The 25,309-nt window shown below is 40.9% G+C and overlaps 1 protein-coding gene across 2 annotated transcripts; it reads right to left on the reverse strand.

Moving 5' to 3' along the window:
• Positions 1-3: 3 nt before the first annotated feature.
• b4galnt3b (beta-1,4-N-acetyl-galactosaminyl transferase 3b) lies at positions 4-24,337 on the reverse strand. Of its 2 annotated transcripts, none has more exons than XM_053677812.1 (20): positions 24,015-24,337; positions 19,252-19,295; positions 18,752-18,835; positions 17,985-18,080; positions 16,285-16,375; positions 16,069-16,169; positions 15,919-15,986; positions 15,375-15,453; positions 13,726-13,792; positions 12,090-12,233; positions 10,360-10,469; positions 10,171-10,271; positions 9,816-9,883; positions 8,035-9,601; positions 6,505-6,743; positions 6,093-6,246; positions 5,850-5,922; positions 3,544-3,697; positions 2,452-2,615; positions 4-2,305 (listed from the first exon to the last, which is right to left on the reverse strand). In XM_053677812.1, the coding sequence occupies exons 1-19, from the start codon at positions 24,142-24,144 to the stop codon at positions 2,470-2,472; spliced, it is 3,516 nt and encodes a 1,171-aa protein (XP_053533787.1). In that variant the 5' UTR covers positions 24,145-24,337; the 3' UTR covers positions 4-2,305; positions 2,452-2,469. The 2 variants fall into 2 exon arrangements, with proteins under 2 accessions (XP_053533787.1, XP_053533786.1); XM_053677811.1 differs by having other exon boundaries at positions 2,489-2,615; positions 24,015-24,333.
• Between the last annotated feature and the right edge of the window lie 972 nt (positions 24,338-25,309).

Consider the following 25,309-nt stretch of genomic DNA (forward strand, 5'->3'; position numbering starts at 1 on the left):
TACTTTTAAATCAGGTATTGTTTTTAATTCAAGTAAAAAAAATTAGAACAGACCTTCAAACATACAGTACAGTATATACAAATATATAAAGACATACATTTATAAAAATAAAAATAATGAAAGAAAAGTCATTTATGACCGAAGAGCAGCAAAATCCCTTAAACCCAAAATCATTCGTGGAGTTTTTTTCTCTTCTACTTCTTTTTCTTCTCCTTTTAAAAGGTTTTGAAATGGAATTCGATACTTTAGTGACCCCCCAACGGGAGATTTACTAAAGCTGAAGCAAATAAATGTGTAAAGTTATCAAATTAATTTAACAGAAGGACATTTTCATTTAAAAAAAATAATCAGATGAACGAAATTTTCATCTCCAATGTTGAGTTTTCAGATTCAAATGAAATTTATATTAAAATGGATCGTTGTATACAAATATAATACACAGTGTTCACATCGCCGAATCAGATTTTTAATATGAATTTACATGAATTTGCATTTGAAATTCAGAAATTTGGTGCTGGCAAAATATTTAGTCATTTTAAAAAGGATTTTAATTTATGTAAAAAGATTTGAAGTATTTTCAGTACAAACTCCGACGACAGCAGAGCAACTCGCAAATTTAAAAACATTATATCCAAACCCCACAGGCAAAAAATATTACTCCATATTATATGTGTGTGTATGTACACACACACACACACACACATATATATATATATATATACACATATATACACACACACACACATATATACACAAATGACAGAACATCAACCCCTGCTTCTTTTCTCTCATATATAAAAAGGCGGGATATAAATTAGCATAAAAACATTGCATCCTGGGTAATAACTTCTGATAAGTGATTGTCACATTTCTTTACGCTGTTTAGAATGAAAAATAAAAGGCAGTTTTGAGTTGACGTGGTTTCATTTTCCTGAGCACACATTTCCTCATACAGTGACGAACGCACTCCTTTACAGTTCAACATAAAACAAGCCGTGAACCACCGAGCCTCTGAATCAAACCACGGCGAGCGCGTGAACACGCCGCAGGAAGATCGCTCCGCTATACACCGAGCTCAACCCGGTCCTGACGAAGACGTGCTCTTTCCTCAAACCGAAGAAATCGACCTCTTCGGTCGTCCTGAGAATGAGCTGCACCGATGCTACACAACTTTCAGAACTGTGACGAGCGAGAGGGACACACGGTCGGCGAAACCCGTGCAGATATTTCAGCGGGAAAGCTGCACGTATTCAGAGACGGGTTTCGCAGCTCTTCTGAGCTCCACGTTCGGGTTATTACGATCATCTGCGTGTAGCTCACACCTCCAAGGCTAGCAGGTTTTTCTTGACTGGAAGTGATTTGTCAAATCGATAAACTGGAACGTCAGTTTTGCGTTTGCTCGCCGTAAAGAAAACGCGCCCGGGGTCTGAAGGATAAGCTGACCAGGCACTCGTCCGTTATATGCTCACAGCAAACTTCCTTAACTTCGTTCATCATTTATCCCAGAAAATATTCACTCCTCCAGATGACCCGTGCGTCCCCGGCGATGTCCTCGGGACTTTAAAGAGATGATACTGTAAATTAATTACTAGTGTTGTGTATATATATATTTAGATTTAGGTATTTAATATCATCCTCGAATCATATTTTTGAGTGGACGTTTCAGCATGACGTATTGTGTTAACATCAAAAGAAATGTCAAACTCCTGGACGTAACACTGCTCCTCACTCGAGCCGAAATCCCGCAGGGGAGACGCCCCCGTTTTAGACAAGCTCCACCACCCTCAGGAAAGTGTACAACTTTCATGCAAGTTCTGTGGTCTGACTGATTTCGGTATTAAATTCCCACTACGCGTGCGTATCTCAAGTCCGAGTACGGCTCGCGGTAGGTAAAAAACTTAAGACACTCATTAAAAATTCTTCGACTCTTAAACTCTCGGTTTCAAAAAGTCTGACTTTGTCGCATCACTCGTTCATCATTAGTAGTAACCGTTTGATCCTCCTGAGGACTTCATCCGGACCTGCGCCATGTGAGTGACAGCCAGTGAGGATCGATCAAGCAAACCTCAGCGTAGCCCCATGGCTCCACCCACAACAGTGTGACACGCCTGCAGTCAGAACGCACGAAGGCTGAGGGTGAAGGCTGGTTAAAGTGCACAGTGAGTTGTTCTTGAGGACGACGTAGGGTTGCCAGATCTACATTCTGTACAGTGTCTTGCGGTTCCACATGCCGCGTCTGGAGTGGTGGTAGTGGAAGAAATTCCTCAAGTGAAGACGCTCGACCTCCAACCCCGCCTCAATGATCCTATAAAATGTCAGACCAGAAACAGGACACAAGCGTGTTAACGCGAGCGCTCGATTCAAACTACATTCAAACACCTCACCTGCTGACATGTTTATCATCGTCAGTAGCTGACAGAATTATAGTCCTGCGCATGCACTTTACTTTACCGAGGTCGTTAAAGTCGGTCACGGTGTAACGTCCCACCTGTCCAGGAGTTCCCAGTCCTCTCCTCCCCAGCGGTTCGTGAATTCTCTGGTGTTCATGCCTCCGATAGCGTCCAGGTCAGATTTATAAATACCCAGCAAACCAAAACCGTTCACCTCCCAGTAACCTGCAGGACACAACGACAGAACAGCGTAACAACCACAGCGCAGGAGGCGGAGGGAACAGCGGGACGTCATACGCGCCATGTTACAGCGGAGACTTAACTCAAAACCCCAAAACTCGCTCAGCGCTCTTCTCACTCTGATCTGAGACACAGCGAATTAATTCATTCCTTAATAAAACTCACCAGACTGAGAACATACAAACAATTATTTAAAAAAAACAACAACAAACAAACAAAAAAAAACACACGTAAATAAAATCTAATACTTTGAGGTCAAACATAAAATGGCCTCTAAATTGTAAACTGAATATTCGGGCAAAGATACACCGAAGGAATATACAACTATTATTTTTTTCAAATATATATATATATATATATAAAGTATTTAGAGCATAAAATATTAATGGAATATCCACTGTCGAAGCCATCGAAGGAAATCTGAAAGTTAAATTTAAGAAATAATGAGATTCATTTGTATTTTTTATTTATACACCACCCCAATTTTGTGGTTTTGATCTCTTTAAGCACATCGTGTCCATGATCTGATGGGATAGATTATATATGAGTGAATATTATTATTTTTTTTTGGATGCGATTTCATTCATGTAGTCGAGCCGGTTTGGATAGAAAACGAAACCTGTTTAAAATTCTTCTGCAGCTGTAATCAGGATTTCCCCCCACAGACTGTAGTCTGGACGGATTAGAACACATCGACTCCAGTTTCTAATTGGCTGATCATTTTGTCTCTCCTATATACGGTTAAAACTGAATCGTACGTCCTCCAGCAGCAGGAAGGCTGCTCATCGCTGACCTCAGCGCGAGGATATTTGGGTTTGGGTCCGATCCACTCAGTGTAGGACTTGTCTGATCTGCGTTTCCTCATTAAAGAGGACGAACGAGAGAAACGGAGCGGTGTTGTGCAAGTGTGTACCGTCGGGTTCCTGAGGCGTCGCTCCGCAGTTCAGCCTCATCACTAACGGAGCGAACGCCATGTGTCCTTCGACGCAGTGTTTCCTCACGGACTCGAAGAAACTGGGTGGGAAGTGGAGGTGCAGGTCACACAGAAACACAATGCTGTGATTATCCTGGGAAGAAAAGCACAGAGAACACCACGTGTAGATGTTACACTCCATCCTGCTCCAGGAAACATCACGGTAACCTACATGTGACCTACAGAGTGCACTCGAGCCACGGTTCTCAAAGTTGGAGTTCCTACTCGGGAAATCGTGAAGCTCCCCTCAACCCAGAGTTCAGCGCATGACGACGCTGTCAACGTGAGTAAATTATATATCACTTCACCACGTGAAACGAGTTCACAGCAGCATTTATAGACACCGGATCAATCAAAGCCAAAGAATCATTAGTTAGTTAAATCTAGAACACTGACCGTAGAGCTTGCTGAGAATAAACACACCATAAACTCATGATCGCTAACTTCAGCACTAGCTAGTTGCTAAGAAAAATATACTTTCATGGAGGGGTCCATGTTATTTGTTATAATAATAATAATAATAATAATAATAATAATAATAATAATAATAACAACAACAACGTCTGTGCGTGTCTGATATGGTCCGGGACTGAATTCCACAGTTTAGGAGCAGAAGAGAAGAAAGCGCTGTGACCCACGGGCTGCAGAGGAGTCTGAGGGGCGGCGACAGGACCAGACTGAAGAGCGACATGTTTTGGGGTGTATAGTGTTAAGAGCTCGGACGAATCCTGCAGAGCCGGTTCATTCGGAGCTTTATTTACATGTAAGCAACTTTCAGATCTACTCCACAGCTGACTGAAGCCAGTGTAAGCGTTCCAGAACAGGAGGAGTACGATCACTCGTCCTCGCTCTAGTCGGGATTCTAGCTGCGGAGTTTGGAACATGTTGTAATCTGTTCAGTGTGGATTTATTTTCCTCAGCAACAAGTGCACGAATCATGAACTGATTCAGGAGAAAACAAAAGCTTTAAGCAGCTTTTCAGCCACGGAGAAAGATGGCACAGGACGGAGTCCTGCTATACTTCTGAGGTGAAAAGTGTATGACGTTTTGGGTGTAAAGTTAAGCCGTATAAACAGGACGTCCCGCCCTGACTGCACTGCCTTTTAAATTTAGAAATAGAGGTGATGGGGTTTACTATCCACTAGAGGTCGACCGGTTGATCGGTTCTGTGGATTAATCGGCACCGACGATCGATTGCTGGAGCTGGCGCTGATCGGCGAAGATCCACACCGATAGTTTTTCCCGGTTGCGTCCGTTGCGGAGCGGCTGATTAGGGTCCGCTGTCTTTATACAGTACGAGAGCACCCTCTAGAGGTGAAATAAAAACAGTCGCTGACTAATTTTGTCGTGTTATTCGAAGTGTTTTTGATTCATTTTGGTCGTCTGGGTTTTTATTCGTTATTTGGAGAGTTACTGTTCAGTTGATGTCTTTTATTTACTTTAATACTTATGAATAGTTTATATATAAGAATAGTTTAAATTTAAAAAGTACAGTACATTTCCTCGGTACAGTCAGCACTGTTTATTTCTGTAGTGAGGTTCAGTGATGTTTTACTTCGAGTGTTACGTTTTCATTCGCTATCAGTTTTAAAAATAAGTGAACATGGTCAATGCATATTTTTTTGTACTGATCTTAAAATGAAATCAGTTCTGTGATCATAAAGATTTCTTGGAAATCCTTTCACTCTGGAAATGTCCCTGAATATAAAAAGTGTGAGATCTGCTGATGTTTAGGAAGTAATGTAGGCTTTATCAATCATATTAGACCTGCTGCTGTAGTTTCCTTTGTTTCCGGAACATTCCCATGGTTTTGTCCAGAGAATACGCTCAGTGGCCATTACGTTGCTTAGCAACCAAAGTTTACTGTTTACAGACTACAGTCGCTCCCTCACCAGCCTCTCTTTATTAATAACACCAAAAAAAGGTTGTTACACATGTTACTGAGGAACTGCAAAGCAGCGTTAAAGTCACAGCGTTACCTCGGACTGTTACACAGCGCTGACACTGGAGACTCCTTCCCTACACGCTACATAAACACACTCCTCCTTACAGAAAACTTCACCATGGCAACTATTACACACCTGTTTTTTTGTGATCAATATGACAGTAAACCTTAAACATGGTTATAACAGGATGCGTGTGTCTTAGGGTTTGTTTTACAAGATGTGTGTTATAGTAAGTGTGTGTTATAGGGTGTGTTATAGGGTGTGTGTGTGTTATAGGGTGTGTGTGTGTACAAAACTCACTGTTATTAGGTTGATTCCGGCCTGAAGACCTGCTGATCTCTCAAAGTTTCCCGTCAGTCTTAGATACTGAGACCTGCGATATTCACGCACGCACACACACACACACACACACACACGCACGCACACACACACATACAAAAGAGATGTTCAGTGTGTGTAAAAGGATGATATTAAGTTGGGTAAACTGTGTGTGTGTGTGTGTGTGTGTGTGTGTGTGTGTGTGTGTGTGTGTGTGTGTGTTACTTAGGGAGGCGAGAGTCCTTCAGAGCTTGTTCTATGTCCATATCAGTGCTGGAATAATCGGTGATGATGATGTTAACATTATTGTCTCCTGTGACCTGGTGAAGCTCCTCCATGTCCGCAATGAACTTCTGCACCCACCGAGCCTGGTTCTTCACTACACTCACACACACACACACACACACACACACACACACACACACAATAAAACAGTGGACTCTGTAATATCTACTGCATCCTTTAACACTCCGTCCTTTAAAGTCTCTGTTATCGTCCATGAAAACAGTAAATAATTCAAAATAATTCCATTCATTTAATTTTTTGTCGGGTTTCAATCAGGTTCGTTATTAATGCTTCTGTGTGTGTGTGTGTGTGTGTGTGTGTGTGTGTGTGTGTCTGTGTGTGTGTGTTAGACCTGGTATGATGATGTGAATAGTAGCGTCAGGGTTCCACAGGAAGTTGTGTGGGTTACACAGCAGCATCTGCTCTGTGTTCACACTCTGGATGTTCCTCATCTTCAGCACGTAGACGTAGTGAACGAGACGAACTCGAGCTCCTGAGGCCTCCATCAGCTCCAACTCCAGGAGATAACGATTCCCCCGACGCTCATCCGCTCGCTTCACTACATTTACTACACGCTGCAGAGAGAACTGACTACACACACACACGTACACATGTACGTACACACACACACACACACACCGGGATTAAACACTTGCCTAAACTTGTTTTTATTTAGTTTTAATGACTTTTTGATGAACTGATTAGTGTCAACAATAAACATTTCATATATTACCTACATATTATATACAGAACTTGATCCATATTGTAATATTTATTTGAATGTTTAAAAGTATTTTATTGCAAAAAAAAAAAAGACTAAATGTGTTTTTTTTTAAATTGAAGAATAACAATTTAAAAAAAAAGTTATGGAACTGAGCTCATCATGATGCTAAAAAATAAATCACAAAAATATAATAATAATAATAATAATAATAATAATAATAATAATAATAATAAATGAAAGGATGTGAACTCTGTCAAAATCAATACAAAATGTTCTTATTTATATTCAAATGAAGCTTTTAACAGAACGAACAGGAATTTATTTAATTCAGTATAACAAATAAATGTAAAAAGTCATAGAAAGCTAATGTTTAACTTTATTACTTTACATTTTGTTAGCATTACAAAAAAGATGTGAATTTTATTTCAAATAATACGACAATTTAAAAACTTGTTGTTTTATTTGTTTTCATTTATTTTTGATTAGTTGATTAATGTCAACAATAAATACTTAAATATTTAATATATTTTACCTACATTACATTCAGTATTTTACACATATTTTTCACAGTTTAAAAGTATTTTACTGAAAAAAAGAATGCATTCTGTTGTTCAGTTCATTATATTTTTATAGTAGATTGTTATTTTTTATGACAATGTGCTATTTTTTATTGAAGAATAAAATACAATTTTAAATGCAATGAAGTGGAATTGAGCCCATTAAGATGTTATGTAAAAAAAACAATCAGAAAATAATAATAATAAGAATAATAAGATTAATAATAAGAAGAATTAAAAAGATGTGAACTTTACGTAAAAATCAAAATAACAAAAAAAGCTAATTTGATTGTTGTAGACTAGCCCAGATGTTTTGTACAATTTTCTTATTTTTATTCAAATTTAAGCCCAAATTAAATTTTTTATTATTTTTTTTTATGTTTAAATTAAATCACTTTGCATTTTGTTAGCATTGCAACTCATTCTCCAAAAAAAATTAATTTTATTTCAAATGACAGCTGCCAGTTTTTTGTTTTTTTTTTAATATCTGTCAGTTGATAGAAGTCCACAGCTTTATTTTGATATTAAATTCTGAATAATAATAATAGTAGATTTTCTATGTGATAACATTGACACACAAGGTTAGTGAAGTGAATCATACCCGGGATATTTCACCCTGAGTTTCTCCATAAAAGCCTGCACCACAGCCGTCACCTCTGATTGGCTGATCAGCAGATTTCCACTCACGTTACAGTTCAGGTCTATCCAATCAGTTCTCAGCGTCTGAAAGTCTGTCTGACCACTGTGAAACGTCTGATTCCATCTGATCTCAGGGTCATATGCAGCCTGGCTCATGATCTCGTCCTCAATCTCCGAGTCTCTGGTCAGCCCCCACAGGTCTGCGCCGACATCAGCGAGGTCTTGATCCGTTTTGACTCCATCCATTTTCCCAAAGTCTTCACCTTTCCTCTGAGTGATTCCTTGAGCACCTTTCTGATTGATGGAACCATCTTTATGAAGATGGGTGTTCTCGTCCAATGACGTGGAAAGAAAAATATCCCCCGTGTAATTTCTTGGTCTGTTAGTAACATGCGGTTTTGCTTCTGAGCTCTTATCCTGGACTGGAGCTTTATCTTCTGGCTTCATATGATTCATCTGACCAAAAGGTTCTTTACCTTCTTTCTGACCAGGAACTTCATCCTTCCATCCATATTGGTGGCTCTCGTCTGCCATTTTGTTTTGGTTTTGCAGGTTATGTTGGGTCTCGTCGGCCATTTTGTTTTGGTTTTGCAGGTTATGTTGGGTCTCGGCAGCCATTTTGTTTTGGTTTTGCAGGTTATGTTGGGTCTCGGCAGCCATTTTGTTTTGGTTTTGCAGGTTATGTTGGGTCTCGGCAGCCATTTTGTTTTGGTTTTGCAGGTTATGTTGGGTCTCGGCAGCCATTTTGTTTTGGTTTTGCAGGTTATGTTGGGTCTCGGCAGCCATTTTGTTTTGGTTTTGCAGGTTATGTTGGGTCTCAGCAGCCATTTTGTTTTGGTTTTGCAGGTTATGTTGGGTCTCGGCAGCCATTTTGTTTTGGTTTTGCAGGTTATGTTGGGTCTCGGCAGCCATTTTGTTTTGGTTTTGCAGGTTATGTTGGGTCTCGGCAGCCATTTTGTTTTGGTTTTGCAGGTTATGTTGGGTCTCGGCAGCCATTTTGTTTTGGTTTTGCAGGTTATGTTGGGTCTCAGCAGCCATTTTGTTTTGGTTTTGCAGGTTATGTTGGGTCTCGGCAGCCATTTTGTTTTGGTTTTGCAGGTTATGTTGGGTCTCGGCAGCCATTTTGTTTTGGTTTTGCAGGTTATGTTGGGTCTCAGCAGCCATTTTGTTTTGGTTTTGCAGTTTATGTTGGGTCTCGTCGGCCATTTTGTTTTGGTTTTGCAGTTTATGTTGGTTCTTGTTAGCCATTTTGTTTTGTTTTTGACGTTTATGTTGGTTCACTCTCTCGGAGTCATTATCAGGTGCCGGAACCGCCTGCTGTTTTATCTCTATCCTGTTCATATCTTGTTCATCTGTTCTCTTTCTTCTTCTCAGGCTCTTCATGTCCAGTGAGTTAGAGAAGAGTTTCCTCTGTGGGTGCTGCATGTAGTCATCCTGGTAGTCAAATTCCTCCTTGTCCTGCATTTCAGATTTGACCTGCCCTGCTCGCCCCCTCATTCTGAAATCCTTCCATCCCTCCCTGTAATCACCTGCAGGAGAGCAGGAGGACAGATGAGAACCACACAAAAAAGTATGGCCTATACCCAACCGTTTAGTTTTTTAGATTCTGAGGAGTTTCATGCATATTAAACATTAGTGGGCGGGGCCAGTGTACAAAGCCTGTGATTTGAAGAAGCACAAAAATGCCGTGAAATAACAAAACAGAGTCTTTAGGACGTTAGATTAGACTCATGATCGCAGTACCGATGTCTCTGAACACCAGGTCCTTCTCCTCAGCTCGGTCCAGTCTCATGTGATGTGAAAAGCCGTACCTGTGTAGACAAACATCCACAGAATGGACCGGATTAAAGCTTCTAAATATACAAATTATTATTATTATTATTATTATTATTATTATTATTATTATATTAGTAGCATCCCTTATTGCAAAATCAGAAAACTAGGCCATTTAAATTATTAAGACTTTATGAATAGCTTTTACAAAAACTATTAGAAAGGGTTTTACTGATACTGTGTGTGTGTGTGTGTGTGTGTGTGTGTGTGTGTGAGAGAAAGAGATGGAGAGAGAGAGAGAGAGAGAGTGCGTGTCTGTATTTACATTTCAAAATAGAATGGTTTCAACTGGTAGAAACACATGTTGTCGCGCTCCATGTGTGTGAGCCGTGTGTAGTCATTGGGGTAAACATAAGACAAGCGGACCTGCAAAACACACACACACACGTTTATGAATCTGTTTGTTGATCAAAGTTGTGTGTTTCATTAAACGTGTGTGTGTTCATATACTCACAAACTGCAGACCCTGATATCGGCCGATCGGACCGTCTTTAACCGTGTAACTGGGATTATAGGAACATTCTGGTAGCACGCTCCATAATCGGAACTTATCCAATAAAGGCACTACACACACACACACACACACACACGGATGACAGGTCAGCTGTGTGATATTATAGAGAATGAGTAATTAAGGCCTGTAATTATGGGAGCTGTTACCCGGACCCCAGGCTCTGAAATAACAGAGGTGTTCCACACTGTTTGTAAATTCAGACGATTTATTCCTTCTTTTCATCTTTTAGGAATTTAACATTCACCACACATTTCTACAGGAACAGTATTGTAGAACAAGATTATTCGTTCATATCAGTTTATTGCTCATTTATGCACAGATTTCTGATTAATTAAACATCTGGTGTGTAAATGTAAAGGAAGGCTTTAACCTGATTCACTCCCGACACTTCACGTGTGTATTATCTGGATTGTAGTTGGATTTTAACTGCAGTTAAACGCATCAGCGGTTCTCAGGACTGAAATCTGATTGGTGTAGCATGTGTAATATGCAAATCAGCTCATGTGCTGTTCCTTGTTTTATGCAAATGATAAACAATGTGTGGTTTATAAAGAATTTTGGTTATGATGTAGTGGGAGGGGTTTCAGTTATGATGTAATGTAGTGGGAGGGGTTTCGGTTATGATGCAATTCAGTGGGAGGAGTTTCGTTTATGATGCAATGTAGTGGGAGGGGTTTCGGTTATGATGTAATGTGGTGGGAGGGGTTTCAGTTATGATGTAATGTAGTGGGAGGGGTTTCGGTTATGATGCAATTCAGTGGGAGGAGTTTCGTTTATGATGCAATGTAGTGGGAGGGGTTTCGGTTATGATGTAATGTGGTGGGATGGGATTTCGGTTATGATGTAATGTAGTGGGAGGGGTTTCAGTTATGATGTAATGTAGTGGGAGGGGTTTCGGTTATGATGTAATGTGGTGGGATGGGATTTCGGTTATGATGTAATGTAGTGGGAGGGGTTTCGGTTATGATGTAATGTAGTGGGAGGGGTTTTGGTTATGATGTAATGTAGTGGGATGGGATTTCGGTTATGATGTAATGTAGTGGGAGGGGTTTCGGTTATGATGTAATATAGTGGGAGGGGTTTCGGTTATGATGTAATGTGGTGGGATGGGATTTCGGTTATGATGTAATATAGTGGGAGGGGTTTTGGTTATGATGTAATTTAGTGGGAGGGGTTTTGGTTATGATGTAATGTAGTGGGATGGGATTTCGGTTATGATGTAATGTAGTGGGAGGGGTTTCCGTTATGATGTAATGTAGTGGGAGGGGTTTCGGTTATGATGTAATGTAGTGGGAGGGGTTTCGGTTATTATGTAATGTAGTGGGAGGGGTTTCCGTTATGATGTAATGTAGTGGGAGGGGTTTCGGTTATGATGTAATGTAGTGGGAGGGGTTTCGGTTATTATGTAATGTAGTGGGAGGGGTTTCCGTTATGATGTAATGTAGTGGGAGGGGTTTCGGTTATGATGTAATTTAGTGGGAGGGGTTTCGGTTATGATGTTCTGGGCGGAGATTAGATCACCCCATAATCTTTCAAGATGGGTTTTAGTAATGACAGTAATGGGAGAGGATTTGGTTGTTTGCAGATGACCAACACCACTAAGTGTGTGTGCACATGCGTGTGTGTGTGTGTGTGTGTTTGTGTGTGTGAGAGAGGGATTGACTTCTCACTTTTAAAAAAGGTGTCACGAGGGTCTTCTCTCAGCATCTCTGCCCCGTGGTGTGGAACTTGTGTCTTTTCCAGAGGCAGGGCTACGTGACTAGCAACCGTCTGAGGAATGTGACTGACATCACTCATCTTCAGCGAGGACTCGACTAACACACACACACACACACACACACACACACACACACACACATTGAAATACACAATGTCTGCCTTGGTTTATCTTGAGCTGGTTTTCTCCAAATTAATTTAACATCCTCCAAAAAAAACATGTTTTAATATTTTTATGCTGGTCAAAGTCACCCCCCGCCCCCAAACACCCCCCATCCAACTCCGCCCCCTGCACGACACTGACTCCACACGATTGAGAATGTGTGATTCATGAAGTGATTAGGAATTATTAAAGACTATTAATGTTTTAAAATACTTTATAAATCGCGGGTTTCAGCGTGAATGGCCCGGATGATCAGAATACAGCTGAGCGGAAGAGTCTGTGGCCTCGGGACAAAACGAGATCAGTTCACCTGCTCGTGTTTTTTGTTGTAGCAGGAAACACGAACATTTCATCTTTAACTCCATGTTTAATCTGGGCAGATGAATCGTGAAGTAAAGTTAACACACTATAAATGAGTTTTAGACATGGCTGTGCAGTCTGAGTGAAATGTGTTCTCACACACACTTCAACACTTCAGACTGCAGCCAACACACACTGAAACAGCCAACACACACTGCAGCCAACACACACTGAAACACTTTCAACGTATTAATAATTGTTCATCTGCTTAATGAGTTATTTACAGGAACACAGGCTGTAGTGCAGACTTCATAAACTATTTTTATATGAACAATCTTTCTGAATTAGGTCTGTGTGTGTAACAGTGAATTAGGTGTGTGTGTGTGTGTGTGTGTGAAGCATTTTCACAGTAACGAGTTAAAAAAAAACCCATAAATCACAAATCGTTAAAATTCCAAACTGAATATTAAGAAGCTTCTTTTTAAACCACTGAGACGACTGTAAGCAGATACCTCAGCTAAATATACCAACACACACACACACACACACACACACACACACTCCCTCCCTCCCTCCAGCACACACAAAAATACACACCTATCTTTTTATAACCTGCACATGAGACAGACCAGAATTCAGAGGAACATGCACACACACACGCGCACACACACAAGCAACCATATCCATCCATCCATCCATCTTCTACACCGCTTTATCCTTCAGGGTCTCGGGGAACCTGGAGTCTATCCCAGGGAGCATGGGGCACAAGGCGGGGTACACCCTGGACAGGGTGCCAATCCATCACAGGGCACAATCACACACACACTCACACACCCATTCACACACTACGGACACTTTAGACACGCCGATCAGACTACCATGCGTGTGTTTGGACTGGGGGAGGAAACCGGAGTACAGCAACCATATCATTTGAGCTATTTCAGGATGCCAGCATGGCAGGGAATTGGAGTGTTGACAGTGGCAGCTAATCCAGTTCTGCAAACTTTCCAATGCTATGCAGGGGCACACACATGCGCGCGCGCGGGCGCACACACACACACACACACACACACACACACACAAATATATATATGAGACACAGAGGTACAAGTCTCTGCAAAACTTACCTGTATAAAGAGACAACGAGTTGGAGTCAATAAGTTCAAACTGCATTCCAGCTTTATTGAGTCTCCACTGTTAAGAAAAGTAAACATGTATTTCATTATTTAAAATATAAATCTGGATTAAAAATACATGTTATTTCACTCTGATGTCTATCCTGTAATGTGTGTGTGTGTGTGTGTGTGTGTGTGTGTGTGTGATTACTACATATAAGAACTTAAACTTATTTCCTTGTACAGAAAAAAAATCTAGGGAACCCGCTGACTCCAAACTCGAGCCCTATTCAGACGGGATTAGTTTTCCGGACATTATCTCCTGGAGGACCTCCTGGAGGAATTCTGATCGATCCTCACGGGATAATTCGTACTAAATCACAGACATGTACACATGCTCGTCACACTAAAAATCCCAACGCGTACTACACACGCGCCGATATAATGAAAAATATCCCCTAGAGGCGTCGCTCTTCTGACACGTCGCTCTTCTGACACGTCGTCCGGAAAAGAGCGAGCGCGACTTGATACTGATTAAAAACACAAATTTCCCACGGGACATGACGCGATCTTTACATGCCAGCTCATACGGGATACACCGCGCGGAGATATTTCTACAGCTCGTTTTATAGAAAATAAAATAATAAACAGAGTAATCTTTCCAGACACGCACAGTCTGTAAAAATCACACAGATCTCCAGAAATAATAATAATAATAATAATAATAATAATAATAATTACAGTACACACATTCACATGGAAAACGAATCCTCCCTGAACAGGGCTTTAAAAAGGACGTGTAAGAGCAGCTGCTGAACTCCTTCATGAAGTGTTCAGTTGAAGGTGTTTGTGTATAAATGGAGCTGTAAACGTGTGGAATCGCTCCTTTCAGAGGCGGAGCTACTTTTTCAGAGGGAAGAGTTTGTGGTAGGAAAATCTTCCCAGGGATTTTACACTTTCCACCTCTCTCTTCTACTCCAGGACTTTACACTTTCCACCTCTCTCTTCTACTCCAGGACTTTACACTTTCCACCTCTCTCTTCTACTCCAGGACTTTACACTTTCCACCTCTCTCTTCTACTCCAGGACTTTACACTTTCCACCTCTCTCTTCTACTCCAGGATTTTACACTTTCCACCTCTCTCTTCTACTCCAGGACTTTACACTTTCCACCTCTCTCTTCTACTCCAGGACTTTACACTTTCCACCTCTCTCTTCTACTCCAGGACTTTACACTTTCCACCTCTCTCTTCTACTCCAGGACTTTACACTTTCCACCTCTCTCTTCTACTCCAGGATTTTACACTTTCCACCTCTCTCTTCTACTCCAGGATTTTACACGGTTAACAGATCAGGGTATTGATTTACAAGCCGGTGAGTTCCTGTCGTCACTTATGTTATAGCAGTTATAAACAGTCGTTCCCTCACCATCCCTCTCTCTATTCTCTCTCTCTCTCTGTTCCCTCTCTCTATTCTCTCTCTTAAAGTTAATAAGACAGAAACCTATAGACGATTATACGCCTCCAGGTGTGTATCGCATCATATCGCATCGTATCGTCTGACAGAAGGAGATTCAGACCGGTAACGATGACGGAAAAGCCGCGCGGACACTTCCGAGCAGTGGACAGAGACACAAACGCACAGTAAAGAAGACGACTCACTGCAACTTCCACGTGGTCGGTGCCGTGATTGTCGTGTTTGTGGATCAGCTCAAAGTAAAACCTCTTCTGCTGCCGAAGTCTGCAAGAACGAAGAGGAAAGGACATCAGACAGCAGAAATAAAATGTTGGTTATTTACAACGATGACTTTTGAGGCACTTTTTGAGTCGTATTCTCGTGGCGCGCTCATCAATCTCACGCAGGTTATTTCTACACCTGTGAAGAACAAAATGCAGATTTCATCTCTCTCTCTGCGTGTGTGTATCACGCCATCACTGCCCGCTGATCTTCATAAGCATTTGATTATAAAATTGCCTCGCCTCGTTCACACGAGTATCGCCTCTGAAACAGACACCAGAGCCGGTAGCGATGAGGAACGTGACTCGGCCGCATGGGAACACGTCAAAACAATAGTGCATGATTAACCAGCGCTCCTTTCACTCTCGTTATTAAAGATAATAAGCATAATAATAGTGCAGTAATGCAAAACACACACACACACACACACACACACACACACACACACACACACACACACACACTTACAGGACAGGTTTGGATATCTGGCTGGTGTATTTGCTGTATTCCCCCGGAGCGGTCCATTCCTCACCACTCTGAAAAACACACACACACTTTTATATCCAGCACAAACCTCCACATCCTTTGGATAATGTGTGCAGTTGCATAAACGTTCACCTTTCCAACATGAGCACGGAGTCGCAGGTTCTCCGGGTTCTCATCCTGACTCAGCCAGAACTCACAGTTATCAGTAGACGCCACTGCGAAAAGAAACTCGCCTGGTAAACACAGACAGGACGACAGCGTTAACGAAGAGGGATCCGGAGAGCCGTGTGTGTGTGCGTGTGTGTGCGTGTGTGTGTGTGCGTGCGTGCGTGTGTGCGTGCGTCTGACCGCTGGTGAACGGGTGGATGTAGCCGAAGATCCTGAGGCCGTAATTCTTCCAGTTGGGATACACGGCGAGTTTCTTCACTGTGATACGAGACTGGGGAATAAAACACAGATGAGAACACGAAGCGAAGACCGGTTTAAAATACGATGAAACCATGAGGCGCTTTGAAACTACTTTTAGAAGCTGAACTACCTCGTGAACCCTTGAAGAACCCTTGAAGAACCCTTATTTCCAACAGTGTGTGTAAGTGTGCTGTGCAAACTCCAGACTATCGCTCATTATTTTCTCCCAGAACCTGTTTAACATGTAGCTCTTGGTACACTCTTTAAAAATAAGGTTCTTCGATTGTTCTAAAGAGTTCATTGAATAATGAAGGGTTCCTGGCTTCCACAAAGGGTTCTACTTGGAAGATAAGGAAGGATTATTAGAACCCAAAAGGTTTTAAGAAGAAGATGAACCCTTTAAATGTTAAATCTAGAACTCTTAAAGGCTCTTGTGTTTTCCTTCTGGGGAAATCTTTAAGGTTCTACAGAAACCACTCTGTTGTCAGGTTCTACACCGGACACAGAAACTTCTGGTTCCTCCAGAGAACCCTTAAGGCAAGAGCTTAGGGTTCTAGATGGAATATTTTTAAAAGATGGATCCAAGGGACCCAATTAGAACTCCTTTTAGAAGCTTAATTATTCAATGAACCCTTAAAGAACCCCTGTAGAACCCTATTTCTAAGCGTGCATCAAGTACTCCATATTAAACTCCTGACAGGTTCTAGATATTAAGAAGAACATAATGAGTGATAATTTGGAGTTTATGCAGAAACTCTTATTTAAAAAAAAAGGGTTCTTTAAGGGTTCATTGGATAAGGAAAGGTTCTTACGTGGTATCCTATGTCTGAATAGGAAACAAACTTTTTCATGGTTCCTCATAGAACCTTTAAGGAACACGTCTAAATTTATCCAAGAGTGTAGCAATAATAAGAAAAAGAACAGTTGTTAATAGAATGAACTCTTTAAACTCCCAGGATCCATCTCTTTAAAAATATGGAGTTCTTGAGGGTTCTTCTACTAGTTCTTTGGGGGAACCATTAAAAGGTTCTATGTTCTTTGTTTCCATTTCACTAAGGGAACTGGGGTCACTGGCCTCCTTTCTAACAAGGACACACTCTTTCGTTTGGGTTTACATAAAACACAGAACCGTTAATTTACTTCACTTCACTAATTTACTTAAGGGTTCTTCTGATAATTAAGAGCTCTTCTCAGGAAGCACTCCACATACTGTAGAACACTTTTGGAGGCTAAGAACCCTTAATTATCTTACAAACCCTTAAAGAACCATCAAGAACCTTTTATTGTCAGAGTGTACCAGGTACCAAGAAAAGAAGTGACAGTAATGTTCTATGTACAGTATGAAGGACCCAAAAACAGAGCGCCTATCATCCAAGGAACCCTTAAAGAACCCTTACATAAGCCTTTTCCGAAAAGAGTACAAAGTACCAAAGTGAAATGTTAAACACCGACAGGTTCTACGTACTGAGACGAAAATAACCGCACACTTAGTTAGTACAGATCATCTTGGAGAACTTTAAGGGTTCCTCGAGGGTTCTTAAGATCATTTCTATTCACGAGTGTGTGTTTCTGTGCTAGAGCGCGACAGACAACAGAAAGTGCCAAAGTTCCATTATTTGTGCGTAAGTTTGTGCACCTACGTGAGGGTAGAGTGGATAGTGCGGGTTCTTTCTGAGGCTTGCGACGGAGGTTCCACACCAGTCCTCAAAGACGTGAAGGTTCACTCGTCCTTCATACTGAAAACAAGAAAAATAAAAGATCATATTTGATGATTTTACTTGTCTTTGTACTTAATTAAATGTTGTATAACTATATTATAAAAAAATATTAAATACATATTGAAAATATTACTCAAATTCTAGCAAGACGCTTTAATCAAACTTTAAATAAAGTTGTATTTTAGCATATTTTTATGAACACATTACCGTGGAATATACTTACATTTATTTACTTGTTTTAATACATTATTATATCGATTATATTTATTTATTTATTTAACAGGGAGAGCGCATCAATATTTATGATTTAAATTGCTCATTTTCAATCGAATGCACTTTAAAGTATTCGAACAAATCATTTAAATATATAGACACGCCCCCTTGTCCTGATTGGTTGGTCGTTTCTCCAAGTTACAGCCAAAAAAACACCACGAAAACCACCGTTTCTCCACAGAGCAGGTATTATACTGACAGTAAAACCTTCAACTAATATTACACACGGATTTCTAACTGTGAAAATCACTGACCGCACCTTTAACCGCTCAAAAATAACATTTCTGTAACGGCGAGACAAAACTAATATTATGCAAATATTATTTAAAAACGTCCTCACACCCTGACGGATTGAACCAAAACGTTTACAGAACGTTCTTCTAACCTACAACGGTTAGCTGGGATTTTATTCTTACCTCCTGCCTCCAGGGTTGAGGGACGTATTTGGATGACCAGACGATGTCCTGGTTAGAAAGGTGGTCTCTGTTCTGTGACCCAAACTAAATAAAAAAAAACAGCAAAATAGTTTAATTGAGTCATGAACTGGCAAAACATGAGCTTCCGCTAATTTAATACCTGCCCTTCAGTCGTACTTTTTAACTGTTCAGGTTGCAGATGACATATTAATCTATTTGAATTGACTCCACCCCGCTATTTTAGGTGCAAATGCTTCAAATTAGATCATCTTTAACACAAACCTGGCAGGGTGTGTTCATTTATTCGCGTGAACGACACGATGCTCTGCATAAACGTTTTTAAAAAAAAGTTCATTTGTTGGAAATGTTTCATTTACAACCTGATTTCACTCATTCGTCATTAAGGAGAAATTGTCAACTGTGTGTGTGTGTGTGTGTGTGTGTGTGTGTGTGTGTGTGTGTGTGTGTGTGTGTGTGTGTGCGTGCGTGTTTTCACTCACCGCAGCCTTTGCGCAGGCTGTTTGGTCCTTCTGCTGACCGTCATCTGAAGAGACGCAGAAAGAAAAGACGTTATTAAATATTAACCAAGCGCTTTGTAGCTTTGTACCGCGGCGTTTCTGTCACTGTCACTATCACCTGATCCAGATGTGAGAGATCACAGCCGGTCGCATCGAATTACCAACAACAGTGTAAGATTTCTGCACAAACACTCAAACTGGTTAGAGGTCACAACAAAGCCCTGAACAGGTCACCGCCTCCAAATCCATTTATACCGTGAAATGCAAAAACACCAAGACAAACGAACATAAAAGTAGAGCTCGCGCAATGGTGGATTTTGACGATAACGATAACCAAGTCGGGCAGGACCTGTTGATACCCGATTACTCAACTGATACTGAATGAAAACGTAACACTCAACGGAAAATACTGCCGGACTTTATTACAGAAATAAAGAGTACTGACTGTACCATGATAACGTACTGTACATTTTAAAATGACATAAATAAATGTAAATATTAATAAATCGTATATATTATACATTCAAACTGAACCAAAAAGTAACTCTCCAAATAACAAATAAAAACACAGACCTCCAACATGAATCAAAAACACTTCAAATAACACGACAAAATTAGTCAGCGGAGGTTTTATTTCGCCTCTAGAGGGCGCTCTCGTGCTGCACAATGACAGCAGACCCTTCTCAGCCGCTCCGCAACAGACGCAACCAGGAAAAACTAACGGTGTGGATCTTCGCCGGTAACTGCCAGCTCCAGCAAGTGATAAGCGTCGACCTCTACATAAACGCACCAACAAAATCCCAAAATACTGTACAATCTCTTAGAAACGGAAAACTATAAGAAAAAACACCATCCACGCTGTAAAACTCACAAACTTTACCACGAGGGAATGAAATTACCAGCAAAAAATGTCTTACAAAATGCTGAACTACTAAAAACGTTGTTAGAAACGAACAAACAGGCTCATGAGTGCTGGAACAGAAAAGGATTGGAGATCACGAGCTAGAATCCCTACGATGCCACGATGCGGTGGCCAGGAGACGAGGGAGAAAAACTGTCCGTGATATCTGTGTGGGAGGGGCGTACTCTGTCTCCCCTGTCAATCACGGCGACACTAACCCACCGTGTGAGTGGATGTAGAATGTGGATAGGGTTGGTTGCGCTTCCCTCAGAGTGTGTGATGCGAGAGCAGATGCGTCTCTGAAAGCAGGTGTGGACCGAAACCCTTTTTAAACTGAACGAGGTCTAGACGAAACACGACGTGACGCCTCGCATGTTTTTGGGAGCTGGGAGGAAACCGAACAGAACCCAGAGGAACCCGGACACGGACACGAGGAGAACATGGACGGAAATGCTACAGTCGGTCGGTCTGTTTGTTTGTGTGGCCAGAGTTAAACCTCTGACGAGATCGTTTTTATGGAAGAACGTTTATCAGCTGTCTGTCTGTCTGTCTGAACATCCTCAAAACCTCCTCCTTCAATCGTTTACATTAATAAACGGACTGGTGTGACTGACGTCTAAGGATCGGAAAAACGACAGGAAAACAGAGTGAAAAGAACCGAAAGCGCTCTTTTCTTTTTCTCTTTTTGGATGTGGGCCATCCTTCCTGTAACACCTCAAACACTCTTCTGTCATTAAGTGCTCGCACAAAGTGTTCCTGAAACGTCACACACGCTCCTGCAGACTGCGCTCAGAAGCAGGAAGGCGTTCAGGAACCACTCGGACCTGTGTTTGCACACAACGCTGGATGAAGAGATCCGAGATCAGACAAACACCAAACCCAGTGAACTGAACTGAGAGAGAGCAAGTACAGACATGCTGCAGTGCACACACACACACACACACACACACACACACACACACCACTACAGAGACAACATCAACAAGAATGTACAAAAAAACAGATTTTCTAGAACAGCCAGTTTTCTGTAAGAAGTGTGTTTATATTACATGTCAGGAAGGAGTCTCCAGTGTCAGCGATGTGTATCAGTCAGAGGTGAACCTGTAAAGCCGGTAAAGTGTAATATTTCCGGTGTCTTCATGACAGAGGAGTAAACACTTCTTTACGGTTTCTCAGTAACACAACCAGCTGCGTTTTAACTAGAGTGTAAACGATGTCATATTCGTACAACACAACACAATCCCCCCTTATATACATCTATACATCTCATTTACATCAAGTATGCCCTAATTTATGCAGCTACTGCTACAGACTACACTCAGCAGACCGCGATTATCCAAGATCTGAAGAAGAAAAGAAAGAAACGTGAACGCAGAAAGAAGAGATCTATTTTTTTATTTTAAAAAAAACTGTGTTAAAGGTTTCGCTTACAGTTTCAACAGAGGAGGAACAAACCGTTAGGTTTGTCTTCTGTATTTGTGCACTTTTACTAAAGATCAAAATAAACAGGTATAATAGTATAATATATATATATATATATATATATATATATATATATATATATATATATATATTATGAATCAAGCACTAAAAATGGGAATACCAGAGTAAATAAAAGCTCTAAAGTTCAGTGTTGATGTGAAAATCGTGTAATAACCACCGAAGAGGTGATAATATTTCAGTGTCTTTAAACATCTTGGACTCTGGAAGTGTGATTCAGCTGCTCACGCCCTCCACCTCCTCCACCCAGAACACTTTCTCGGTTCTCCTTGTATGCAAATCCACCTTTTTACTACTAACAGATAAGCATAACCTGTGAAACAGGAAATGAATAACAGCCACTGACAAAAGAGAATGCAATAAAATGATAAATAATGAACAGCTGTGAAGTTAATAAGCTGTAATGAGGGTTAGCTGTAATTGCTCAGGCTGCAAAAACAGGTTTTGAGGAGCGAGTGAATATTAATTCCTGTCGGCCGTAATTAAAGACGAGTCTTTTCACTGATCTATCACCACGCCGATGACGCTGCTTCACGAGAGGCGTTTACGTTAATTACATTCATTTACAGTTACGGCGTTTGGTAGACACCCTTATCCAGAGCGACTTACAATTATCTCATTTATGCAACTGAGCGTTTGAGGGTTAAGGGCCTTGCTCAAGGGCCCAGCAATGGCAGCTCCACGGTGTTGGGATTCAAACTCACGACCTTCCGGTCACAAGTCCTCCGGGCTATTAAGAGCTTCTAATACGAGCCTGGTCCATTACACCTGTGAGATGCGAGTAAAAATCAGGCGAAGCTGCAGTTCACCTTGTTCTTGCCCAGCCCCCGAACATGAAATTCAGTAGCAAACAGACTCGACATTGCGGGGAACAATACGCGATCAAATGCGAATAATAAAATATGTACAGCATGTGAACATAAATGAGTCTTGAAAAAAAAAATCGTGTAAAAATAAAAACACACGTAAAAAATAACGCAAAAATAATTGAATGTAGGTCTGGGCGATATATCGACAGAATATCGATATCGTGATAAATGATTACGCGATACACTTTTCTGAGATATCGTTGGTACGGGGATGCAATTTTTATTATTTTTTTTACCGTTTTTAGTAAATTAAATTAAATTAAAAGTACTCCGTTGATCTTCTTAGTGTCTGTGGGCATCAAAGGGACGTATCGGGAAACTCAAAAGTTTCTCGTTTATTTTGCTACAGTTTAATGGGCAGTTTGCTAGCTAAATTATATATCGTGATACGCGTCGTGTATCGTAAGAACACGTGCCCCACACGTGAAAGATTAACATATGAAACAGAGAAACGTATGAAAAATGCGATGCAGATGAAAGAAACACATATGGCATACATGTGAAAAACAAATAACACCAAGTGCCACACACCTGAAAAGTCCACATGAGGAAAAGGAAATAAACTGAAAAAAAATCATGTGATAATGAAAGAACACATGCACCGTGTGCACATAAATGAGACGGATAAAGGAGTGTCCATCTCGAACAATACACAGGGTTTCTTTTCATTTCCACGCAGCTTTCATCCAATTTGGACTCAAAAGCACTAGATGATTGTTTAAACACAAATCCACAGAGATTATTGTACTGCAGCGAGTTAAAAAAAACAAACAAACGTATAATAAAGCTTTATATTTTCTGCACGATGCGTGCACTGCATCTACACCTGACCTGACATATATACAGGGAGAGAAGTAGGCTATTTAATTGGTGTATGATCTATAAACATCTACACAGAAAACATCATTAGACTACATGTGAAGAAGTCAACGAGGAACCTAAGGCGTGGTCAGGACAACCCACCTGTGGGGTAAACCTGTGAAATAAACAAGGACCTGTCTCAGGAATCAATGAATCAATTTATTGACTCGATTCATTGGAACTACCTGTTTAATTGAATGTAACTAAGCCTTTTTAATGCTAACCTGCTCTAGTCTACATACATTACCACCGAGTGCTATTAGCCAAAAAGTAGTCTACAACATAATAATAATAATAATAATAATAATAATAATAATAATAATAATAATAATAAGACATTAAAAGCAAATAAATCAAAACCTGAGTCGGTTCCCATGTGAGTCGATTCACCCATGCATTCGCACATTACCAAAACAAATAATAATAAAAGAGAGGATGGTTTGTTTACTCGTGTTGTTTATTTACTACACTTCTACGCGTGCTTCCTCAGGTTCGCGCGCACTTTCTGCTCAGGTGTGTTCTGAACAGCGAACAGGTAGGAAAAGAAACCCGGGAGATCACGCGCTGCTGACTGCGCGCTTTTTTGCAGCAAAATCAGAATCGTTTGAACTTACCGACATTATCCCACGTGTTCATGGCCACGTATTCGAGATACGCCGCGACCCCCACGACCACCAGCAGCGCCCCGAGCAGCAGGTACTTCCCGTTTCGCTTGAGTTTCCTCAACGGGAAGAACGGCATCATTGTCCCCTCCAGCTCGCTGTGCTTCCAGCTCGTGCCTGCGTTCCTCTGAGGTTCTCTGGAGTCCCGTCAGCAGCGTCTATCGGACTGTCTGTGACCCCTCCGAGGCACCGGAACATCCCGAATCTAGCGGAAATCCTCGCACGAGCGCGGGCGCCACGGTAACGGCGGCGTTTCTCTGTCCGCGAGGCGCACAAACTTCCACTTTAGCTCACAGGTAAGATTTCGGCGACGCCCTCCAGCGCAAGGGGTGGATGACGTCACAACTCTCGGCCAGGTAACAGCAGGTCTACAACCCGCCCCCTTCCCCTGTACAGCACAGTAGTCATAGATAGTAGCAGCAGAAACAGTAAAAATGCATCATCCCTGTTTCTTCCTCATAACAGAATCTCAATCCTATAATAAAATGTGCTGAAACACAATAAATCATTCCTGCAAAAAAAAAACCAACCTTTTATTATAATCTTTTTTATTAAAACGTTTTTATTATAATCGTTAAATACACCTGAGTTCCTCGTAGCCCCTTCCTTTTTCCTGTAGAAACATCCTGTTCTAATCTCAGGGCCTGCTGTCGTTAGTTGATTTCATTCTTATTAAATGATTTTGTTGTTTATTAATCCATTCCGTCCCTCGTTCAAAACGATGAAGCATTCGTTCTGTTCATCCTTGCATGTAATAGCCTTCTATAATATAACTGGTGAAGGGGCGGGGCCAGGAGTTAGCGTATTTGTTGCTTAGAACCTCCAAGTGTTCACAAACAGCCTTGATCTGAAGAAGGAGAAGAAGAAGAGAAGGAGGAGGAGGAGGAGGAGGAAGAGGAGGAGGAGGAGGAAGAGGAAAGATCTGTACTGCCACATGTGCTCACACACAAGGAATTGGACTTAGTAAGTAAAGTTTCTATTACATACGCCAATATGACAGCAGGACATAATAATAATAAGAATTAAGAATAATTTGAAATTATTTTTTTTAAACATTTTTTTATAATTTTTTTTAAAAAATGTCTAGAAGACACAGTGAAGCTTAAGACAGAATAGACATGTTACAGATGCTATGTGTGCAGAAGGGGTGTATACAGATAATAGAATAAACAGGAGTGAGAGAGTATCACATTTCCAGCAAACTGCTATAACTTTACTTCATCCTTTTATTTATGTAAGTAATAAAC

The sequence above is a fragment of the Ictalurus punctatus genome, chromosome 4 (genome assembly GCF_001660625.3).
Source record: "Ictalurus punctatus breed USDA103 chromosome 4, Coco_2.0, whole genome shotgun sequence".
In the NCBI taxonomy this organism is placed as follows: Eukaryota; Metazoa; Chordata; class Actinopteri; order Siluriformes; family Ictaluridae; genus Ictalurus; species Ictalurus punctatus.

Coding starts and splice junctions, on each gene's coding strand:
- b4galnt3b (XM_053677811.1), bottom strand. CDS start 24,144: ATGATGCCGTTCTTCCCGTTGAGGAAACTCAAGCGAAACGGGAAGTAC. Junction 16,170..16,284: donor CATCCACCCGTTCACCAGCG/GTCAGACGCACG, acceptor TGTGTTTACCAG/GCGAGTTTCTTTTCGCAGTG. Junction 15,987..16,068: donor TCCGTGCTCATGTTGGAAAG/GTGAACGTTTAT, acceptor TGTGTTTTTCAG/AGTGGTGAGGAATGGACCGC.